General features: G+C 43.0%; 1 protein-coding gene across 10 annotated transcripts in view; it reads right to left on the reverse strand.

The window, feature by feature from the left end:
* Nucleotides 1-14,821, reverse strand: part of FCGR1A (Fc gamma receptor Ia) — an 85,909-nt gene extending 71,088 nt beyond the window's left edge. For 2 of the 10 annotated variants that reach the window (XM_051858728.2, XM_070077768.1), the window contains exons 1-2: nucleotides 14,633-14,821; nucleotides 10,542-10,679 (exon numbers count right to left, since the gene is read on the reverse strand). Coding sequence is in view for 3 of the 10 variants with exons in the window: in XM_070077764.1 (XP_069933865.1) it covers nucleotides 13,956-13,978 (23 nt within the window). In the remaining 7 variants the exon portion in view is untranslated. Of the gene's footprint in view, nucleotides 1-10,541; nucleotides 10,680-13,955; nucleotides 14,127-14,611 lie in introns of those variants that run through there. The other 8 variants (XM_051858720.2, XM_017345925.3, XM_070077766.1 and 5 more) reach the window with 5 other exon arrangements.
* Nucleotides 14,822-17,592: the final 2,771 nt, after the last annotated feature.

Consider the following 17,592-nt stretch of genomic DNA (forward strand, 5'->3'; position numbering starts at 1 on the left):
GGGCCAGAGCCAGAGCCAGAGCCAGAACCAAAGCCAGAGAGAGAGAGAGAGATCTTCTGTCTGCTGATTCACTCCCCAAATGGCCACACCGGCCAGAGCTGAGTCGATCTGAAGCCAGGAGCCAGGAGCTTCTTCCCGGGCTCCCATGTGGGTGCAGGGGCCCAAGGACATAGGCCATCTTCTACTGCTGTCTCAAGCCATAGCATCACCATATGGGATGTCAGCCCTGCAGGCCAGGGCTTTAACCTGCTGTGCCATAGCACCAAACCCTCTAATTTCTTAAATCCCATACTTAAGTTATTAATCTTAGGCTTTTGTGAGTGCTGTTGGTTGTTTTTCCATATTATTTGCAAGGCCTCCATAATTAAAACCTGGGGGCTTTATAGGGAGGGGGAGAAAGAAGAGGCAGACAGTTACAGATGCGCTCCCGCACTGCTGCGCTGCACTGGGAGCCCGCACTGGAGCCCGGGCCATGCTGTTTGGTCCTTGCACCTCCAGAACTGTGAAACAAAATGGATTTCTTTATTAAGCAGCCAGCATGGCCGGCGCCGTGGCTCACTAGGCTAATCCTCCGCCTAGCGGCGCCGGCACACCGGGTTCTAGTCCCGATTGGGGCGCCGGATTCTGTCCCGGTTGCCCCTCTTCCAGGCCAGCTCTCTGCTGTGGCCAGGGAGTGCAGTGGAGGATGGCCCAGGTGCTTGGGCCCTGCACCCCATGGGAGACCAGGAAAAGCACCTGGCTCCTGGCTCCTGCCATCGGATCAGCGCGGTGCGCTGGCCACGGCGGCCATTGGAGGGTGAACCAATGGCAAAGGAAGACCTTTCTCTCTGTCTCTCTCTCTCTCTCACTGTCCACTCTGCCTGTCAAAAAAAAAAAAAAAAAAAAAAAAAAAGCAGCCAGCAGATATTTCATTATGGCAATGAAATGCAGACTCACACAGCCTGATTTATTTCACTTCCCTTTGGAGGGTGAGCATTTTAGGGACAGAGTAGATGCTCCTGCTTTATGTGTACCTTATGTGTTTTAGAAAGGCAATCATCAATAAGTGTTTTATAATAAACACATGACTTAATCACATTTTTCTCTTCCTTTGTGGTGTTACCAAATGTCAGCTTCTATCACAATTAGAAATATGAAACTTGCTAGAGTTTGTGCTTGAACTTTCTGCACCTTTATGTCTTATACCCAAATATTTGCTCAATGATTTTAACTTATATTTTAATAACTTATAGCTAAATAAAATATTATATAAAAAACACTTTCCATTATTTTAATGGGACAACATACCTAGTAGATGGGAAACATATATTAAACAAACTAAATTTATATAAATAAAAAATAAAGATGGTTTCCACATATGCAGATGTATTCTAGCACCACTGCTAGAATTTTGCCATCAAATTTTAAAATATATCATATGCTTCAAAAAATAAGCTCAAGTTTTACTGCTAGGGCTCTGGATTGAATCTGAGTTGCTGAGGAAATGAGTTGGGGGAATCAGTCCCACCATTGTGAAAACTGTCAAATCACTACACATACGGATTTCACTATCAATACAGAATTTGCTTTCTCCTCTTTCTTAAGTCATGCTGCATGCCGTAAGGTCAAAAGCTTCATTCTAAGTCTTAACTTTTTTTCCTTTGAACACTCCATTTGGTAACTAACACACACTCACAAACTTTACTGTGGAAAAGATAATCAAGCAGCACCATATAAAATTAAACATCAATTATTTTTACTATGCAGTATGAGGAGTCTGGTGGGCAGATAGACATGTGCATATCGGCCAGGAATTGAGCTAACTATCCACTAGTGGGAGTCAAGAATGCTGCCACAGAGCCACCAAAACCAAAATGTCAGTTTCAACTTTACCTGGAGGAATAAGATGGCATAGCCTAGTTTCCTCCCTAGCTAGTGTGGCTCAATGCACCACAGAGTTCTTCTCACATTTAGCTTTTACCTGGCAAGAGTCTGAAGGAAAGGAAACCATTCGTCACATTGATGTATGATACTGAATGCCCTCCTGGTACTGAATCTTTACCACCTTAAAAAAAAAAAAAGAGCCCCTCCCACCCCTCTACTGATGATCACCCACAACACAGCCTTCTCTCTCTCTTTTGGTAAAATGTATGTGTGAAACAGGAAGACTGAGTGGTGCCTAGGATATTTAAATTAACCTTTCTTCTGAACACAAACAGTTGGGTACCATACTGAAACATAATCTTACAAGCACCATGGACTGAAATAATCAGTGTCTGGTTGAAAGCTTGTGCAGATGCTCAAACTGATGATTTAAAGCGGCACTGGCTGTGGCCCAGGAAGGCAGTGGAGCATGGCCCAAGTCCTTGGGCCCTGCACCCACGTGGGAGACCAGGAGGAAGCACCTGACTCCTGGCTTCGGGCTGTAGCGGCCATTTGGGGGTGAACCAACCGAGGGAAGACCTTTCTGTCTGTCTCTCTCACTGCTAACTCTATCTGTCAAATTGGGAAAAAAAAAAAAAAACAGATCATGCATGGAATATATATATATATATATATATCTTTGTAGTCACCTAATTTTTAGGCGATTCTGTCTAATTTGGTTTCTATTTTCTCAAGTGTATATTCAAAGCAATATGAGCAATTGTATAAATTCCTCATTTTTGTATTTCATGGAATCTGAATTTTTGTGTAAAAGGAACAGATTAGTAAAACGTCTTAAGAGGCATTGGTGCGAGCCGGCGCCGTGGCTCAATAGGCTAATCCTCCACCTTGCGGCGCCGGCACACCGGGTTCTAGTCCCGGTCGGGGCGCCGGATTCTGTCCCGGTTGCCCCTCTTCCAGGCCAGCTCTCTGCTATGGCCAGGGAGTGCAGTGGAGGATGGCCCAGGTGCTTGGGCCCTGCACCCCATGGGAGACCAGGAAAAGCACCTGGCTCCTGGCTCCTGCCAGGATCAGCGCGGTGCGCCGGCTGCAGCGGCGGCCATTGGAGGGTGAACCAACGGCAAAAGGAAGACCTTTCTCTCTCTGTCTCTCTCTCTGTCCACTCTGCCTGTCAAAAAAAAAAAAAAAAAAAAAAGAGGCATTGGTGCAAAAAAAAAGAGGCATTGGTAGTCTATTGGCCAATTGTCTGAAGAGTGGTGGGTCTGTTTTGTTAGGTGCATCATTCTTTATGTCCTAAATATAGAAATATATGTATATATCAATATATTTTTAAATATATACATATGCAAAGAAGCTGACTGGCTTGGCATAGTACAATCAAAACATTTTAAGAAAATAATTATTAGAGCAATTAAAATGTAAGGAGAAGAACCATGCACAGCAAGAGTCAGTATTTAAGATCTATATAGGCCTGCTCTGAACCCTCAGAAGAGGCGGTCAAACTGAATTGTCAGCAATTTTCTTTTTGGTCCATGCTTGAGATTGATGATGGGAGATTGGACTTTTTCCTTGTGATCCTAAAAAGAAGATTTACTAAACAGTGACAACATGTTTAATTACCTCTTGATAATACATAAGAATATCCCCATCTATGCCCAGAGGGTTGTGGAAAAAGGTATACAACTAACTTTTGCTTTATTTGATGTTGAGTTAGTAATCTTACAAGTCCAATTTAAGTTCTTGAGCTTTGTAAAAAAAATTTTTCAATCCAATCACATGGTCTCAAAATGGCCAGAAATATATTTACCAAGGACACTTCAGAATGACAGCTGCTTGTGAACACCTTTTAAAAGAAGAATCAGAATAGGGCCCAGCGCTGTGACACAGCAGGTTAAAGCCCTGGCCTGAAGCTCCTGGCTCCTGGCTTTGAATTGGCACAGCTCCGGCAGTTGTGCCCATCTGAGGAGTGAACCAGCGGATGGAAGACCTTTCTCTCTGTCTCTACCTCTCTCTGTAACTGTTTTTCAAATAAATAAAATAAATCTTTTAAAAAAAAAAAAAAAGAAGAATCAGAATAAAGATTTTAACTTCTTTTGTGGAGAACATAACCTAAAATAGTCATCCTTAGAGATCTGATAAGAGATTACTATGTCAGTGATTGACGGCAAATTGAGCATCAATTTGATCGATACATGAGACAACTAGTTTTAATTTTTTGAAGTAGAAAGGGACAAAGGACCTATGTGTGGAAAGACAGGTCTGCAAAGACAAGACAGGGGAATTGGAAATCACCAAGGTAAGAGGACTGGAGATGCAGATCTGGGAGCAGACCAGAGACTAATGAGAAGGAGGAATGAAATAAAAAACAGGATGAGATCCGAACAAAATGGGGAAGATACCTGGACACTAAATAACTTGCTTGAAAGACCACTGTATTTAACTTTTCTAAGCCCCACAGGATATAAAATCCCAGCCCTCCCTCCACCCGCCAAGGGCTTCTCCTGCCTGGGGAGCCCCTCCTGGCTATGGAGCTAACCCTATGGAGGGTTTTCTCTGCTCTGCTCAATTAACGCTCTCCCTGCTTACCGTCCATTGTCCATTTTCTCATTTTTCATGGGTACAAAACACGAACTACATGGACAGAACTAGTGACACCTGCATCGTTTCCCTCTTTGACGTTGCTTCCTACGTAATTTAGCAAATCCAATGAACCCAGTTATTTTAGTATCATAAGGTGAGAGATGCATACTTTGAGATTTTCCAGGAGCCCAATTAGAAAAATCCCACAGTCAATTTTAGGTCAAAACAACATAATCTCGACTTTGATTTGGGCAAATTTGTAAAAAAAAATTTCAAAAAGTTGAAAACATTTAAGATAACATTTCACTGTGAAATAATACATGATATCCATTTAATCGAAGTGACTATTTTAAGAAATCAGAAAGTTACATAGTTGAAAGAAAAAATCCTTTGATATTTAACAGATATCTCAGTTTTTCTAAGCAACTAATGATCTTAAGAAAAACAGCACTGGGGCCAGCATTGTGGCATAGTGGGTAAATCTACCACCTGCCATGCCAGCATCCCATATAGGCATTGGTTCCTGTCCCAGCTGCTCTACTTATGATCCAATTTTCCCTGCTAATAGCTTGGGAAAAGCAGCAGAAGATGGCCAAATTTTCTGGGCCCCTGCCAACCAAGTGCGAGACCCAGATGGAACTTTTGGCTTCTGCATGGCTCAGCCCTGGCCATAGAAACTATCTGGGGAGTGAGCCAGTGGATTGAAGATCTTCCCCTGTGTTTCTCCTTTTCTAACTCTGACTTTCAAATAAATAAACATTTTTTTAAAAGTGCTCAGAGCAATAATGAACCAAATTCTACTCTGGATGTAAACATTTTATTAAATAAATAAATGGATCCAGCATTGTGGCATAGCATGTTAAGCCACTGTCTGCAATGCTGGTATCCCATATGGATGCTGGTTTGAGTCCCAGCTGCTCCACTTCTGATCCAGCTCCCTGCTAATGCATCTGGGAATGCAGTGGAAGGTGGAAACCAGATGAAGCTCCTGGCTCAGCCCCAGCCAATGGGGCCATTTGGGAAGTATTGGGAAGTGAACATTGGGTGGAAGACATTAGTCTCTCCTCCTTCTGTAACTCTGCCTTTCAAACAAACAAACAAATAAATAAATAAAAGGCCAGTATTGAACACAGAAAACTATTTTGATAAAATAAAAGCTAGGCTAGTTACCTAAAGGTAAATAATTTTACCTTTTAATTTTTTTTTATTAAGAATAGAGCTGAATACTTTAAGAAAACCTTTGAGATTTTTTAAAAAGATTTATTTATTTATTTGAAAGGCATAGTTACAGAGAAGCAGAGGCTGAGAGAGAGAGAGGTGTTTTCCATCCAATATTTCACTCCCCAGATGGCTGCAACAGCTGGAGCTGAGCCAATCTGAAGCCAGGAGGCAGGAGCTTCTTCCAGGTCTCCCACTCAGGTGCAGGACTTGGGCCTTCTTCTGCTACTTTCCCAGGCCACATCAGAGAGCTAGATCCGAAATGGAGCAGCCGGGACTCGAACCGGCACCCACATGGGATGCCAGCACTGTAGACAGTGGCTTTACCCACTATACCGCAGCACTGGCCCCAAAAACCTTTGTTATTTTAACAAAAAATACCAAACTATAATTTTATATAAGTGCAATTTTAATGTTAAAGCTTAATTTTTAAAAAAATGTATGGACAATTCTCTTTTAAGCTTGATTATACATAAAATTCTTTTTATAAGATTATATCCACTAAAGTGCTTTTTATTATATGTTTAGAACTTTAATTTTACCCTATATAATTTTTGTTTTCATTTTGGAACAATCATTTTGTCTTAAGACAAAACTTATCTTTTACTTAAAGATTTGTTTGAAAGGCAGGATTACAGAGAGGGAGAGACAGAGGGAGAGAAAGAGAGATCTTTCATCTGCTGGTTCATTCCCCAAATGGCCACAATGGCTGGGGCTGGGCCAGGCTTAAACCAATAGCCTGGAACTCCATTTGGGTCTCCTATGGCAGGGAGCTGGATCAGAAGTGCAGTTAGACTTAGAGAGAGAGAGAGGGGTCTGTCTTTCATACACTGGTTCACTCCCCAAATGGCATCGGTGTCTCCTACATGGGTGGCAGGGGCCCAAACACTTGGGCCAGCTTCTGATACTTTTCCCAGGCCACTAACAGAAAGCTGGATTGGAAGTGGAGCAGCCAGCACATGAACAGGCATCCACATGGGATGTGAACATGGCAAGTGGATGCCACATCCGCCCCAGTTGCTGGGATTCTAAATGACACTCACAGGGGATGCTGGCATCGCAGGGGGAGCTTAGCCCATTGCACCACAACGCTCACCTCTGTGGCGAGACTTTTTTTTTAAATTATCATTTTGACCACACAAGATTCTCTTTCATATAAAAATTCTGTTTTCAATTTAATCTTTTTTTTATTTTTTTATTTATTTATTTTTTTGACAGGCAGAGTGGACAGTGAGAGAGAGAGACAGAGAGAAAGGTCTTCCTTTGCCGTTGGTTCACCCTCCAATGGCCGCTGCGGCCAGCGCACTGCGCTGATCCGATGGCAGGAGCCAGGAGCCAGGTGCTTTTCCTGGTCTCCCATGGGGTGCAGGGCCCAAGCACCTGGGCCATCCTCCACTGCACTCCCTGGCCACAGCAGAGGGCTGGCCTGGAAGAGGGGCCACCGGGACAGAATCCGGCGCCCCAACCGGGACTAGAACCCAGTGTGCCGGCGCCGCAAGGCGGAGGATTAGCCTAGTGAGCCGCGGCGCTGGCCTCAATTTAATCTTATTACCTGTTTTCCATAGAACAATTTTTAATGTGAAACAGGGGATACTTATTAATAAGCCCAAATATATTGTCTTTTTATAGAATATAAGTCAAAGTAAATACACTTTAATCTATGTATAGTAATATTTTATTTCATTTAGAAATAACCTGGATGGTTAATCTAATGCTTAACTTAGCTTGGTAAAAATCATATGAATGTACTTACCCAAGTGATTAGAGAAATGACAACATATTATAAAATATATTATTGCTTAAAAGTATATGTATACATTTTTATGTTATTTATTTCTATTTGGTTTACTTGTTCTTAGGTCAAACTCATTCTTGATGACCCTAAGCTTCTATGTCTTGTATGTCTTGGATAGTGCTTCAATACGAGTAACCAGGGCAGTGGTGTACCAGCTGATCAAGTGAAATCAGACCTTTTCATTGAAGTAGCCAATTTCTACCGGTGGTTGGCTAATTCCCTGCATTATTCCTTATCATCAAAAAGGTGTCTGTTTTATTCATTCATTTGCTTTACTTTCAGAAATGAGCATGTGGATCAAATAGTATAAATCTGAACACCCTGGCTCATAAGCCCTAACAACTAAGTCAAGTTTTTGTAAAACCCCGTAGGATCCTGGACAGGCTCTGGGAAGGCTTTTGTCAGAGTTGGGACCAGCCGGTTCTCTGTAACAGGTTTTTCCTTGGAAGCAGCTATCAATAATTTGGCTCTGATCTTTTCCCAGGCCTCAGGTGGGATGGGGGCGGGGGGAGGGGAGGAGGAGGAGGAGGAGGAGGAGGAGGAGTGCAGAAGAGGAAGAGGGTGGAGGCAGAGAAAAAGATCTGGCAGCTCCCAGACAGAGGACACGCAGGGCAGGAGGGAGGAGCTGAAGGCAGAAGATCAGCCTCTGGCTGCTGCAGGTGCACTGGCTGCTTGCCCAGCTTGCTTTGGCTGTTTTCTTTAGCTCTGAGACAGTCTTATTAACTTCTTACAGGAAACAGTCCTATTGTTTGCCCTCTTTGGTGCTTCTGAGTATTGTTTAGAATAACTGTCCCATTCTGGGTACGTGATCTTCCTTGCCAGCTTTTTAAATCCCACACACAGAAACACCAGGTGAAGCTACCCCAGTTTTAAGGTTGAATCACCTCTGGAAACACTCTGCCATCTAGAGAGATACTTGCAGGAAAATAGACAAGGGTTATAAACAATGATCAAATGAAGACACTTGCAGGTTGGCGCTCCATGAGTGTTGCAGCTGAAGCCTCTCGAAGTGGCAGAAGGAGGCTGACAGGTGTTCGTTCCTGTACGTCTTGTTTTAGATGTGTTGTTTCTTGCTCTGGTTCAGGGGGAAGACAGGGTCTAAACATCTGAATGTGGTGGATCAAGATTGCCATTTTGGCCATGTCTCGGTTTCTTTTGCTGGTGGTCAGCCTTACATGTGCATCTCTGGATGAGCCAGTTTAAATTTATGGCAAGGGAGTCCTATAGCAGCTGATCTTAATCTACCCTTCAGCTTCCAGTCACCCAGGGCATGGAGCAGGATATCCTGGTAAACACTGGCCCTCAGTCAAGTTTTCCATGTTTGTCTCCTTTACCTGATTTTAAGACTTTGTTCTGGGACCAGCGCTGTGGCATAGCATGTAAAGCCGCCATCTGCAATGCTGGCATCCCATATGGGCACCAGTTCGAGTCCTGGCTGCTCTACTCCCAATACAGCTCTCTGTTGTTGCCTGGGAAAGCAGTAGAAGATGGTTCAAGCCCTTGGGCCCCTGCACCCATGTAGGAGACCTGGGAGAAGCTCCTGGTTTCAGATCAGAACAGCTCCGGCAATTGTGGCCATCTGGAGAGTGAACCAGCGGATGTAAGACCTTTTTCCTTCTCCCTCTCCCCACTCCCTCCCTCTCCCCCTCTTCCTCTCCCCCCTCCCCCTCTCCCCTTCCCCTCTCCCTCTCTGTAACTCTGCCTTTCAACTAAATAAATCTTTTTTTTTTTTAAGACTTTGTTCTGATCCGAGGTAAAACACTTTCTTTCCCCCACTGACTCCCTTCCTCATCTTAGGTAGGAAGTTAGAAATTGGCCTGTGTGTGTGACAGGGGCCTAAGAAAACAAAGCGTCAGCAGAAGCTCAGAAGCTCACCTTGGATGCAGCCCAGGATTTTACGGTACAAAGTCCTGCCCATCCCTGATACCTTGACAGGTGGTCTCAGCCTTCCCCGCAAGGAAAGCTCCCCAGGAGAATCCTCTCTGCTTAGCACCAAATGGGGTACCCAGCCCAATAACACTGGGTGGTAAAATCTCACAGCCGTCCCTTGAGGAAGGCACCCAAGGGGATGTCCCTCTGCCCTAGTGCCAGGTGGGCTCCCAGGTCTGACAGCACTGAGTAGAGAAGCCTTGGGAGGAATGTCCCGGAGAAGAGGAAGGAGGGAAGGGAGATATGGCAGAAAGAACTGTAGCAGAAAGAACTGGACCCCTTTCTCTTAGCCCCAGTCTGAATACAGACTGAGCTCTCAGCTTTTTCCTGAGCTGCCTGCCTGGCCTGCCAGCTATATTCTCTCCATTAAACCATGTGACCTTGCTTTTCCCAGTCCAAGTGACTGGACATCCTCTCTCTGATTCTGTCCTGAGATCGGCCCATCCATTCTTTTTTTAAAAATTTATTTATTTGACAGGTAGAGTTATAGTCAATGAGAGAGAGACAGAGCCCAAGTTTATAAATAGATCTTCCTTTTTTTAAAAAAAAAAAAGATTTATTTATTTATTAAAAGTCAGTTACACAGAAAGAGGAAAGACAGAGAGAAAGGTCTTTCTTCCGTTGGTTCACTCCCCAAATGGCCGCTCCGGCAGGTGCGCTGTGCCGATCTGAAGCCAGGAGCCAGGCGCTTCCTCCTGGTCTCCCATGCAGGTGCAGGGCCCAAGGACTTGGGCCATGCTCCACTGCCCTCCTGGGCCACAGCAGAGAGCTGGACTGGAAGAGGAGCAACCTAGACTAGAACCCATATGGGATGCCAGCGCCGCAAGGTGAAGGATTAAGCAAGTGAGCCAGGCGTCTGCCCCGACCCATCCATTCTGACGGATGCCCCACCCCCCAAAACCATGCTGCCTGGCTGACTGCTCCTCTCCATTTCATATCTCAAGTCTTTTCTTGCAAAAAGACAAAGACAAGAACCTACTCTACCCATCTCTGCTAGCACCCAGTGCCCTTTTAACTGAAGGGATGGCCTTATGCGAAGTTCCCCATTACCTGTTGATGGAGGATCAATCATCCCCCACCCGGAGTGTAGCCAACTAGCAGAATAAACACAGGATTCTCAACCTAAAATGGGTGATCTAGGGCCAAGGAAACTAACCTTGCTGATTCGAGCTCCAGAGGAATTGGTGGGCCGACAGTGGCCCTTGCTGGCACCAGGGTACTGGAGTCCACACGGTGCTGCAGTTGGTCTTGCACAGTTTGCTCTGGGTCCTGCTGCAGGCACCAAAATTGTGAACTGAAATATTCAGTCGAAAGGTCAAAGTAAACTTTATGCAGCTAAGCAAACTGAAGATTTTAATCTGGAAACAGCCAGTCAGTTGCCCGAGTTGGCTGTTCTGTGAGCCCAAGTTTATAAATAGATCTTCCTTTTTTTTTTTTTAAAGATTTACTTATTTATTAAAAGTCAGTTACACAGAAAGAGAAGGAGAGGCAGAGAGAGAGAGGTTTTCCATCCGTTGGTTCACTCCCCAGTTGGCTGCAATGGCCGGAGCTGTACCAATCTGAAGCCAGGAGCCAGGAGCTTCTTCCTGGTCTCCCACGTGGGTGCAGGGGCCCAAGGACTTGGGCCATCTTCTACTGCTTTCCCGGGCCACAGCAGAGAGCTGGATCAGAAGAAAGGCAGCCGGGGCTTGAACTGGCACCCATATGGGATGCTGGCACTGCAGGTGGCAGCTTTACCCGCTACACCACAGCGCCAGCACCAAGCCCAAGTTTGGTTGCAGGTTGTGAATTTATTTTACAGCATAGGTACATGCATCGAGTCAGGTTTAAACAATATAGATTTTTTTAAAGATTTATTTATTTGAAAGAGAGAGGTAGAGACAGAGAGAGAGAGAGAGAGAGAGGTCTTCCATCCACTGGTTTACTCCCCAGATGGCCTCAATGGCCGGAGCTGCGCCAATCCAAAGCCAGGAGTCAGGAGCGTCTTCCAGGTCTCCCATGTGTGTGCAGGGGCCCAAGGACTTGGGCCATCCACTGCCTTCCCAGGCCATAGCAGAGAGCAAGATCGAAAGTGGAACAGCCAGGACTCAAACAGGTACCCATATGGGATGCCAGCACTTCAGGCCAGGGCTTTTAACCTGCTGCACCACAGCACCAGCCCCAAACAATACAGCTTTATACATTTATCAATCACATGGAAAACCATACTACCTTACTGAAAATTGATTATTGGTTAAAAAGAAGGGTTTGCTACCTTCCCACATGGAATGTTTTTACCTACACTCAGGAAGCAGCAAGTCATGGTATTGTTAATCACTTCCTACAAAGGTCCTAGGACATAAGGCTAACTCCTTGAAGTACAGCTGTTTCCTTGCCCACAGCTGAGGTTCACTGAAAGATCATGTTCCCCGGGCAGCAGCCACAAGGCATTTTCATTGCAGGGAGAGCATCCAAGCAGACTTAAGCCTCTGCTGGCACCATTCAGGTCTGCAGGATCAAAGTGATGGTTATACAACAAAGGATCATTAAACCATTAAGCCTGAAACAAAGGAACAACTGGAATCCAAAGCCATAGCAAGAATAGAAAACTTTTTTTTTTTTTTTTTTTTTTTTTTTTGGTAAGAGCATTTCCTGACTTGCAAATCAGGCTCTGGCAGCCTCTTGTTGCTAACAGGGCAGAAGGAAGTGACCACATTCAGCACGGTTTAGGAGAGTTTACCAGAAGAACCCTCTTCAATTAGCCAGGACCACAAGTGGCTTTGACTTTGGAATAAAGAAGAACTAGAAATGGCACTCCCCTTGTGCAGCACACTAAGTTCAGAGTATCTTTCACACCTTTCACCTGGGTAATGGTGCCTCTCGGCCAAGAGCACCTCCAAGCGCCTGCCAGGAAAGCCTTCGCTCTAAATCTCAAATTAGTCCAAAAACAGTTTTCTAAATCCAACATGTAGCACATGCTCAAAGACAACAATAAACACACAGAACCTAGGCCCTATGTGAAAACCAGCAGACACATCAGAAAGTAGAAGCCAACCCCTACTAGAGATATTAGGTATCAGAAAGACTGTAACATAATGATGCCTACAGTATTCATGAATAAGGGGAAAAATGAAGTTGGCTACTAAGGGATTTTCTTAGCTTTATATAAACATTCAAGATCACAAGACTCTCATGGGCCACACTGGGCATCAGTCTTATCAGGAAGACATACAAGAAGAACTAGTGCTCGCCAGCGGGCAGCACCAGGCGTGGCTCTCCTGGGGGAGTAATCCGCACAGCAGTTTATGTTGCAGTTCACACACTATCCAGGAAACAGTGTCCTGATTCTCCACCCCAGACTCCCCTACTTGGTGACAGCTGAGGTGTATGTGGAGCCAACCTGGCTTAGAAAGTCCTGGACCCACAGAAGTTATTATCACTTGAAAGAACTTAATAGCATAGTTATCAGTGTCCATGCAAAGTGCATGCAAGTTATAAGAGTTTCTGCACTCCCAGAAGCTCACTCGCCAGGGACTTCATTTTTCCCAGTCCAGGTGCAATCAAGCAGACATCCTCTTTATCGCATCCAATGTTGCTTAGTTACATGAGTTTCATCCTTACAAGGTCTCAGTAATAGCTTTCTAAAGTCTTTAACTCTTTTTGTAAATTACCAATTGATTCGAATTACTTTTTGTTCTTAGTAACCTCAGTTAACCATACTTTCTCAGTTGGAACCTCTAGTGCATTATTGGCTTCATTTGTTTACAGAGCCATCCCAAAGTACTGAATACAATAGAAGTGGCTGGAAAAAGTCCATCGGACCCTATACAGAACTGTGGATGGCAAAAGACTTTAAATTGCCATGCTTAAAACTATAAACTCATTAACCAACAAGAGGTACTTCCTTACTTCACACAGTATTTTTGAAAGCACCTGTGGGATTCTGGGAAACATTTAACCCTTTTAGGCCTTAGGACCTTTTTCATCAAGATAATCATCATGTCAGATAATACAAGATCATTAGACTTGAACTTTCAGACATTTGTATCAGTAGCATTTTATATTAGCAAAACTTAAAATTTAGCACAACTTCACATCTTGACAATACTTTTAATATAATCAAATAGCCTTATTAGTTGGTATCTCTACAAGATGAGAGACATCTCCTTTGATATTTCCAGGGGCCCATTTGGAAATATCTAAGTCCAAAGAATTTGGAACTTTGATTTTTTTTTTTTTTTTGAATGCCTGTCAAGGATGCCAAGAAGGCTTAAAAAATCGGCTTGAAATAAGATCCCTTAACATGATGACATCATACAGACCAGATTTAGTCATTGTTACAAGGTAATTACTCAAATATTTTAGAATAAGCATATATTCAAACAATTCATAACTCTTACTAAAAACCTCAGCTGTTTTTAAACAATTAGGACCTAATAGAGACTTTAAGAGAACATAATAGATTAACTCATCGTTTTAACAGAGGATCAGATACTAATTCTATGTCAAAGAAATAGATGAATAGCTTTTGTATCCAAAATTTCTTTTTTTCCTAACCTTCTGTGTCTTCCACACTCCCTCATCAACTTACTTGAAACGTTCTATTGTTTCCATTCCAGTCTCTAGTAAACCAGCCACCAGGATAAAGTAATTCTTAGAAACCACGTCCTTTCTTTATTCAAAAAAACTCTTTCCTTCTTAACCTTCCTTACTAAGAACATTCTTTCCTTCTTAACCTTCCTTGATTTACATTTTGAAATAACCTGTTAAAAATCTCCAAATTAAGACAACATTTTTTAAATAAGGTAACATGTCATATTTCAGCCTAAGTTACCTTCAAGCAGAAATAGTAATTAACCCAGTGAGCCAGCTGGCTTGACAGGACAATCTAGGACATGCTCACTAATAAGACCAGGAATTTGAGTTTGAAGGAATTGAGGAGTCCTGCCAAGGTCAGCTGGGGGATACAGAGCTAGGATGTTAATTAAGTCAAATTATCGTGCAAAAGGGGGGAAAGAGTTTTGTTAGCATTTCCACACAAATTGGAAACTATAACAAATGATAGAATAGATCTAGAGAGAATCAAACAAATTGTGAAATAAAAATAACCAAAATTTTGAACTCAATAGAAGAGTTTATCAGAAAGCAATCACAGCTGAAGAGAGAATGAGAAAAGCGGGAGCTGCGGAGGGGAAAAAAAACTCAGAATGTAGAATGGGGAGAAAAAAATATGAAACTCATACATACAATTAAAAAACAGTTACTCACTGCAGGAGGCTGAAGTCCAAGACAGCACACGCACAGCGTGCATTAATTCTTAAGAAAACCACCCAGAAGTCCACCTGGAGACCTTTGCTTACAGGAGTGACTGATGGTGGTTGGCTGGTCTTGTGACCCACACCACGGGGCCAGAGTGCACATCGCACAATTGGTGCCGAGTCAAACAGCCGGGACTGTCCCCGGTGTTCTGTATTAGGCTTATCTTGGCCCTCCCCACAAGACTCTACTTAAGATGTTTACCCGGAAAGCAGGAGGCCTCTCCCAGAAGCCACCCCCAGGGCAGAGCGCTCCTTCTCCCTGAGGAAGGGCAGCCTTAGGAGCCTTCCCTACAACAGCAATAGAGTGAGAAGGCTGCCTAATTCTAAATTAGAAACTCAGAAGTAGAAGAGAGAAAATAGGCAACACAGACAGTGATGAAGTGATAAATATTTGAGTTTTCCAGGCCATGTTGTCACAAGTTGATAGAGTCGTCTGGAAGACAAACTAATCAAACAAGATAAAAGGAAATCCATACCTTGAGCTGAGACAGTAAAACCACAGAAAATCCAAAGCCAATACAAAAGTAGTAAAGGCACCCAGAGAAAAGAGAATACATCACATCAGCTGCAGGTAGACGATTTGCTGGCTGTTGAAAAGCAAAAATCCGATGCACCTGTCTTCCACAGGTTGAAAGAAAATAACTGCTTCTGGGAACTCTAGACTTACTGAAAATACTCTTTTAATAAAAAAATAAAGCAATAGTAAAGACACTTTCAGAGAAAAAAGAGTTGAAACAGTTCTTCACCAGTAAACCAACGCAAAAGGAAGCTCTTAATAATTTTTCTCAGGAGAATGATTCCATATGGAAATACGTGGGTAAATCCAAATTAATATGTAACTATCAAAATATGTGAATAGTGCTCTGAAGTTAGAAATACAAGTGCAATAAATGACAAGTCCATATGTAGAGTGAGAGCAGCGAGAATACAAGTATGCTAAGTTCTCTTTATTGTCTAGATGAGGCTAGGAGTATTAATTATTGCTATGCTTAATAAATTAAGGATTAACTTCATAATCTTTAAGGTAACTACAAAAAAAGCAAAATAAAATATCAAAAGTACAGAAAGAAAAATAAGCAAAGCATATAGGGCAGCAAAAAGATAATATTATAATACCTGAAACAGAACTAATCCAAAGCAAATAAGAAACATGAACAAGTAGTACAAGTATAAAAAATAAAGATGGTAATTTAAAATTAATTAATGTATATCAGCAATTACATTAAGTACAAGTGGAGCGAATCATCCAGTAAAAAAATAAACATTGCTAGACTGGATTTAAAAATTAACCACATGCGATCACTGACATCATAAATAAGAGTGTTAATTGTTAAATTAACAACAGAAGTCACTGTGCACTTACTCCCCTTAATGAATTGTACTATGAGAATTAACTGCGAAACTTGTTCTCAAACAGTACTTTAGACTTTGTGTGTCTGTGTGGGTGCAAACTGTTGATGCCTTTACTTAGTATAGAGTTGGTCTTCTGTGTATAAAGTTAATTAAAAATGAATCTTAATGAAAAATGGGGTGGGAGAGGGAGTAGAAGATGGGATGGGAGTGGGGGTGGGAGGGTGGGTATGTGGGGAAGAACCACTATATCCCTAAAGCCATACCTATGGAATTTACATTCATTAAATAAAAGCTTTAAAAAAATTAACCACATGCAATTTTCAGGAGTCAGACCTAGTACCACTCACAGCATAGGCGATAGAAAGATTGGAAACAGAAGAAAAGGAATTTGATTAAAAACATTAACCACAATATATTTATAGACACTAGGAAAAACATATAAATATAGAATACATCTTTATCTTTTGTAAATGCTAACTATTCTTTTCTAAAAGACTTTTATGTGAATTGGCTGTCATGAGTAAAAATATGTAAATTAATTTCTGTAAGCCATTTGGTTATATAAAGAGCTTTGAAATTTTCTTCATTCTCCAACTATAAAGACATAAAGAAAGCAGTAAGTCCTAAAGGTTTCTTACCTGCCAAACCTTTGTATATGAGTCTTATCACGTGATCATTAGGATGCTTCCCACTGACCTTGAGGTCAGAACTTTCCTCTGCGATTTCCAAATATTACCTGCCTGCTGGGAGGCTGTAGGAAAGACCCCAAGGTGATGCTGCCTCTGGCGCAGGGATGGATGGATGGATGATGGCACCAAACACCTTGTCTTCTCCTGACCAGTTTTCTGCTTCTCTTTTGTTCTGGCCTCTGACAGTGTATCAAACACTCATATACACAGGGATTTGGAAGAGATCATGGAAAATGCACTTTATGAAAAAAAACTACACATGGATTTTGAAAACAATTTTTTGCACCGAAAAACACTTGTCTTTTAATTGCATTTTCCATGAACATTTGAAGTACCTCCAGGTGTGACTTCTCTGTTGTCAATGGCCTTCCTTATCAGTGGGTCAACAGCAGAGGATATTTGGACACAAGGGTTTCAACCACAGGAGCCTCCCTCCCTCTTGACTTCGTCTGCCCAGAACCCCAAGAAGGTAACAACCATTTCCCTGGCCTCTGTGTTTCCGCGTCACCTCAATTCCTGTGTTTCCCATGCAAACGCCATAGCCGCAGAGGTCTTCCTGTTGCACCCTCAGCCTTCTGGAGCGAGCAGATTTGGACAAAGTGGCTGGAGATAAGGGGACACAGTCTCCGCTTCAACATGGCCACGTTTGTGAACGTGACCGCTGTGCCCAGCAGTTACGGAGTCAGCTCTGAGTGAGCAGAATGAAACGCCACGGGCTCCCTACTGCCTGGGGCACTCCCAGGGCTCCCTCTGCGCTTCAGCTTCTCTCGCATCCTGAACAGCTTCTACTCCCCCTAAGTCAGAAGTTCTGAATATTCTCTCTTCCACGAAGTCACCTGCAGTTGCCTGGTAGTCTGTGAGAAAAGGT

Source organism: Oryctolagus cuniculus, chromosome 7 (genome assembly GCF_964237555.1).
Source record: "Oryctolagus cuniculus chromosome 7, mOryCun1.1, whole genome shotgun sequence".
In the NCBI taxonomy this organism is placed as follows: domain Eukaryota; kingdom Metazoa; phylum Chordata; class Mammalia; order Lagomorpha; family Leporidae; genus Oryctolagus; species Oryctolagus cuniculus.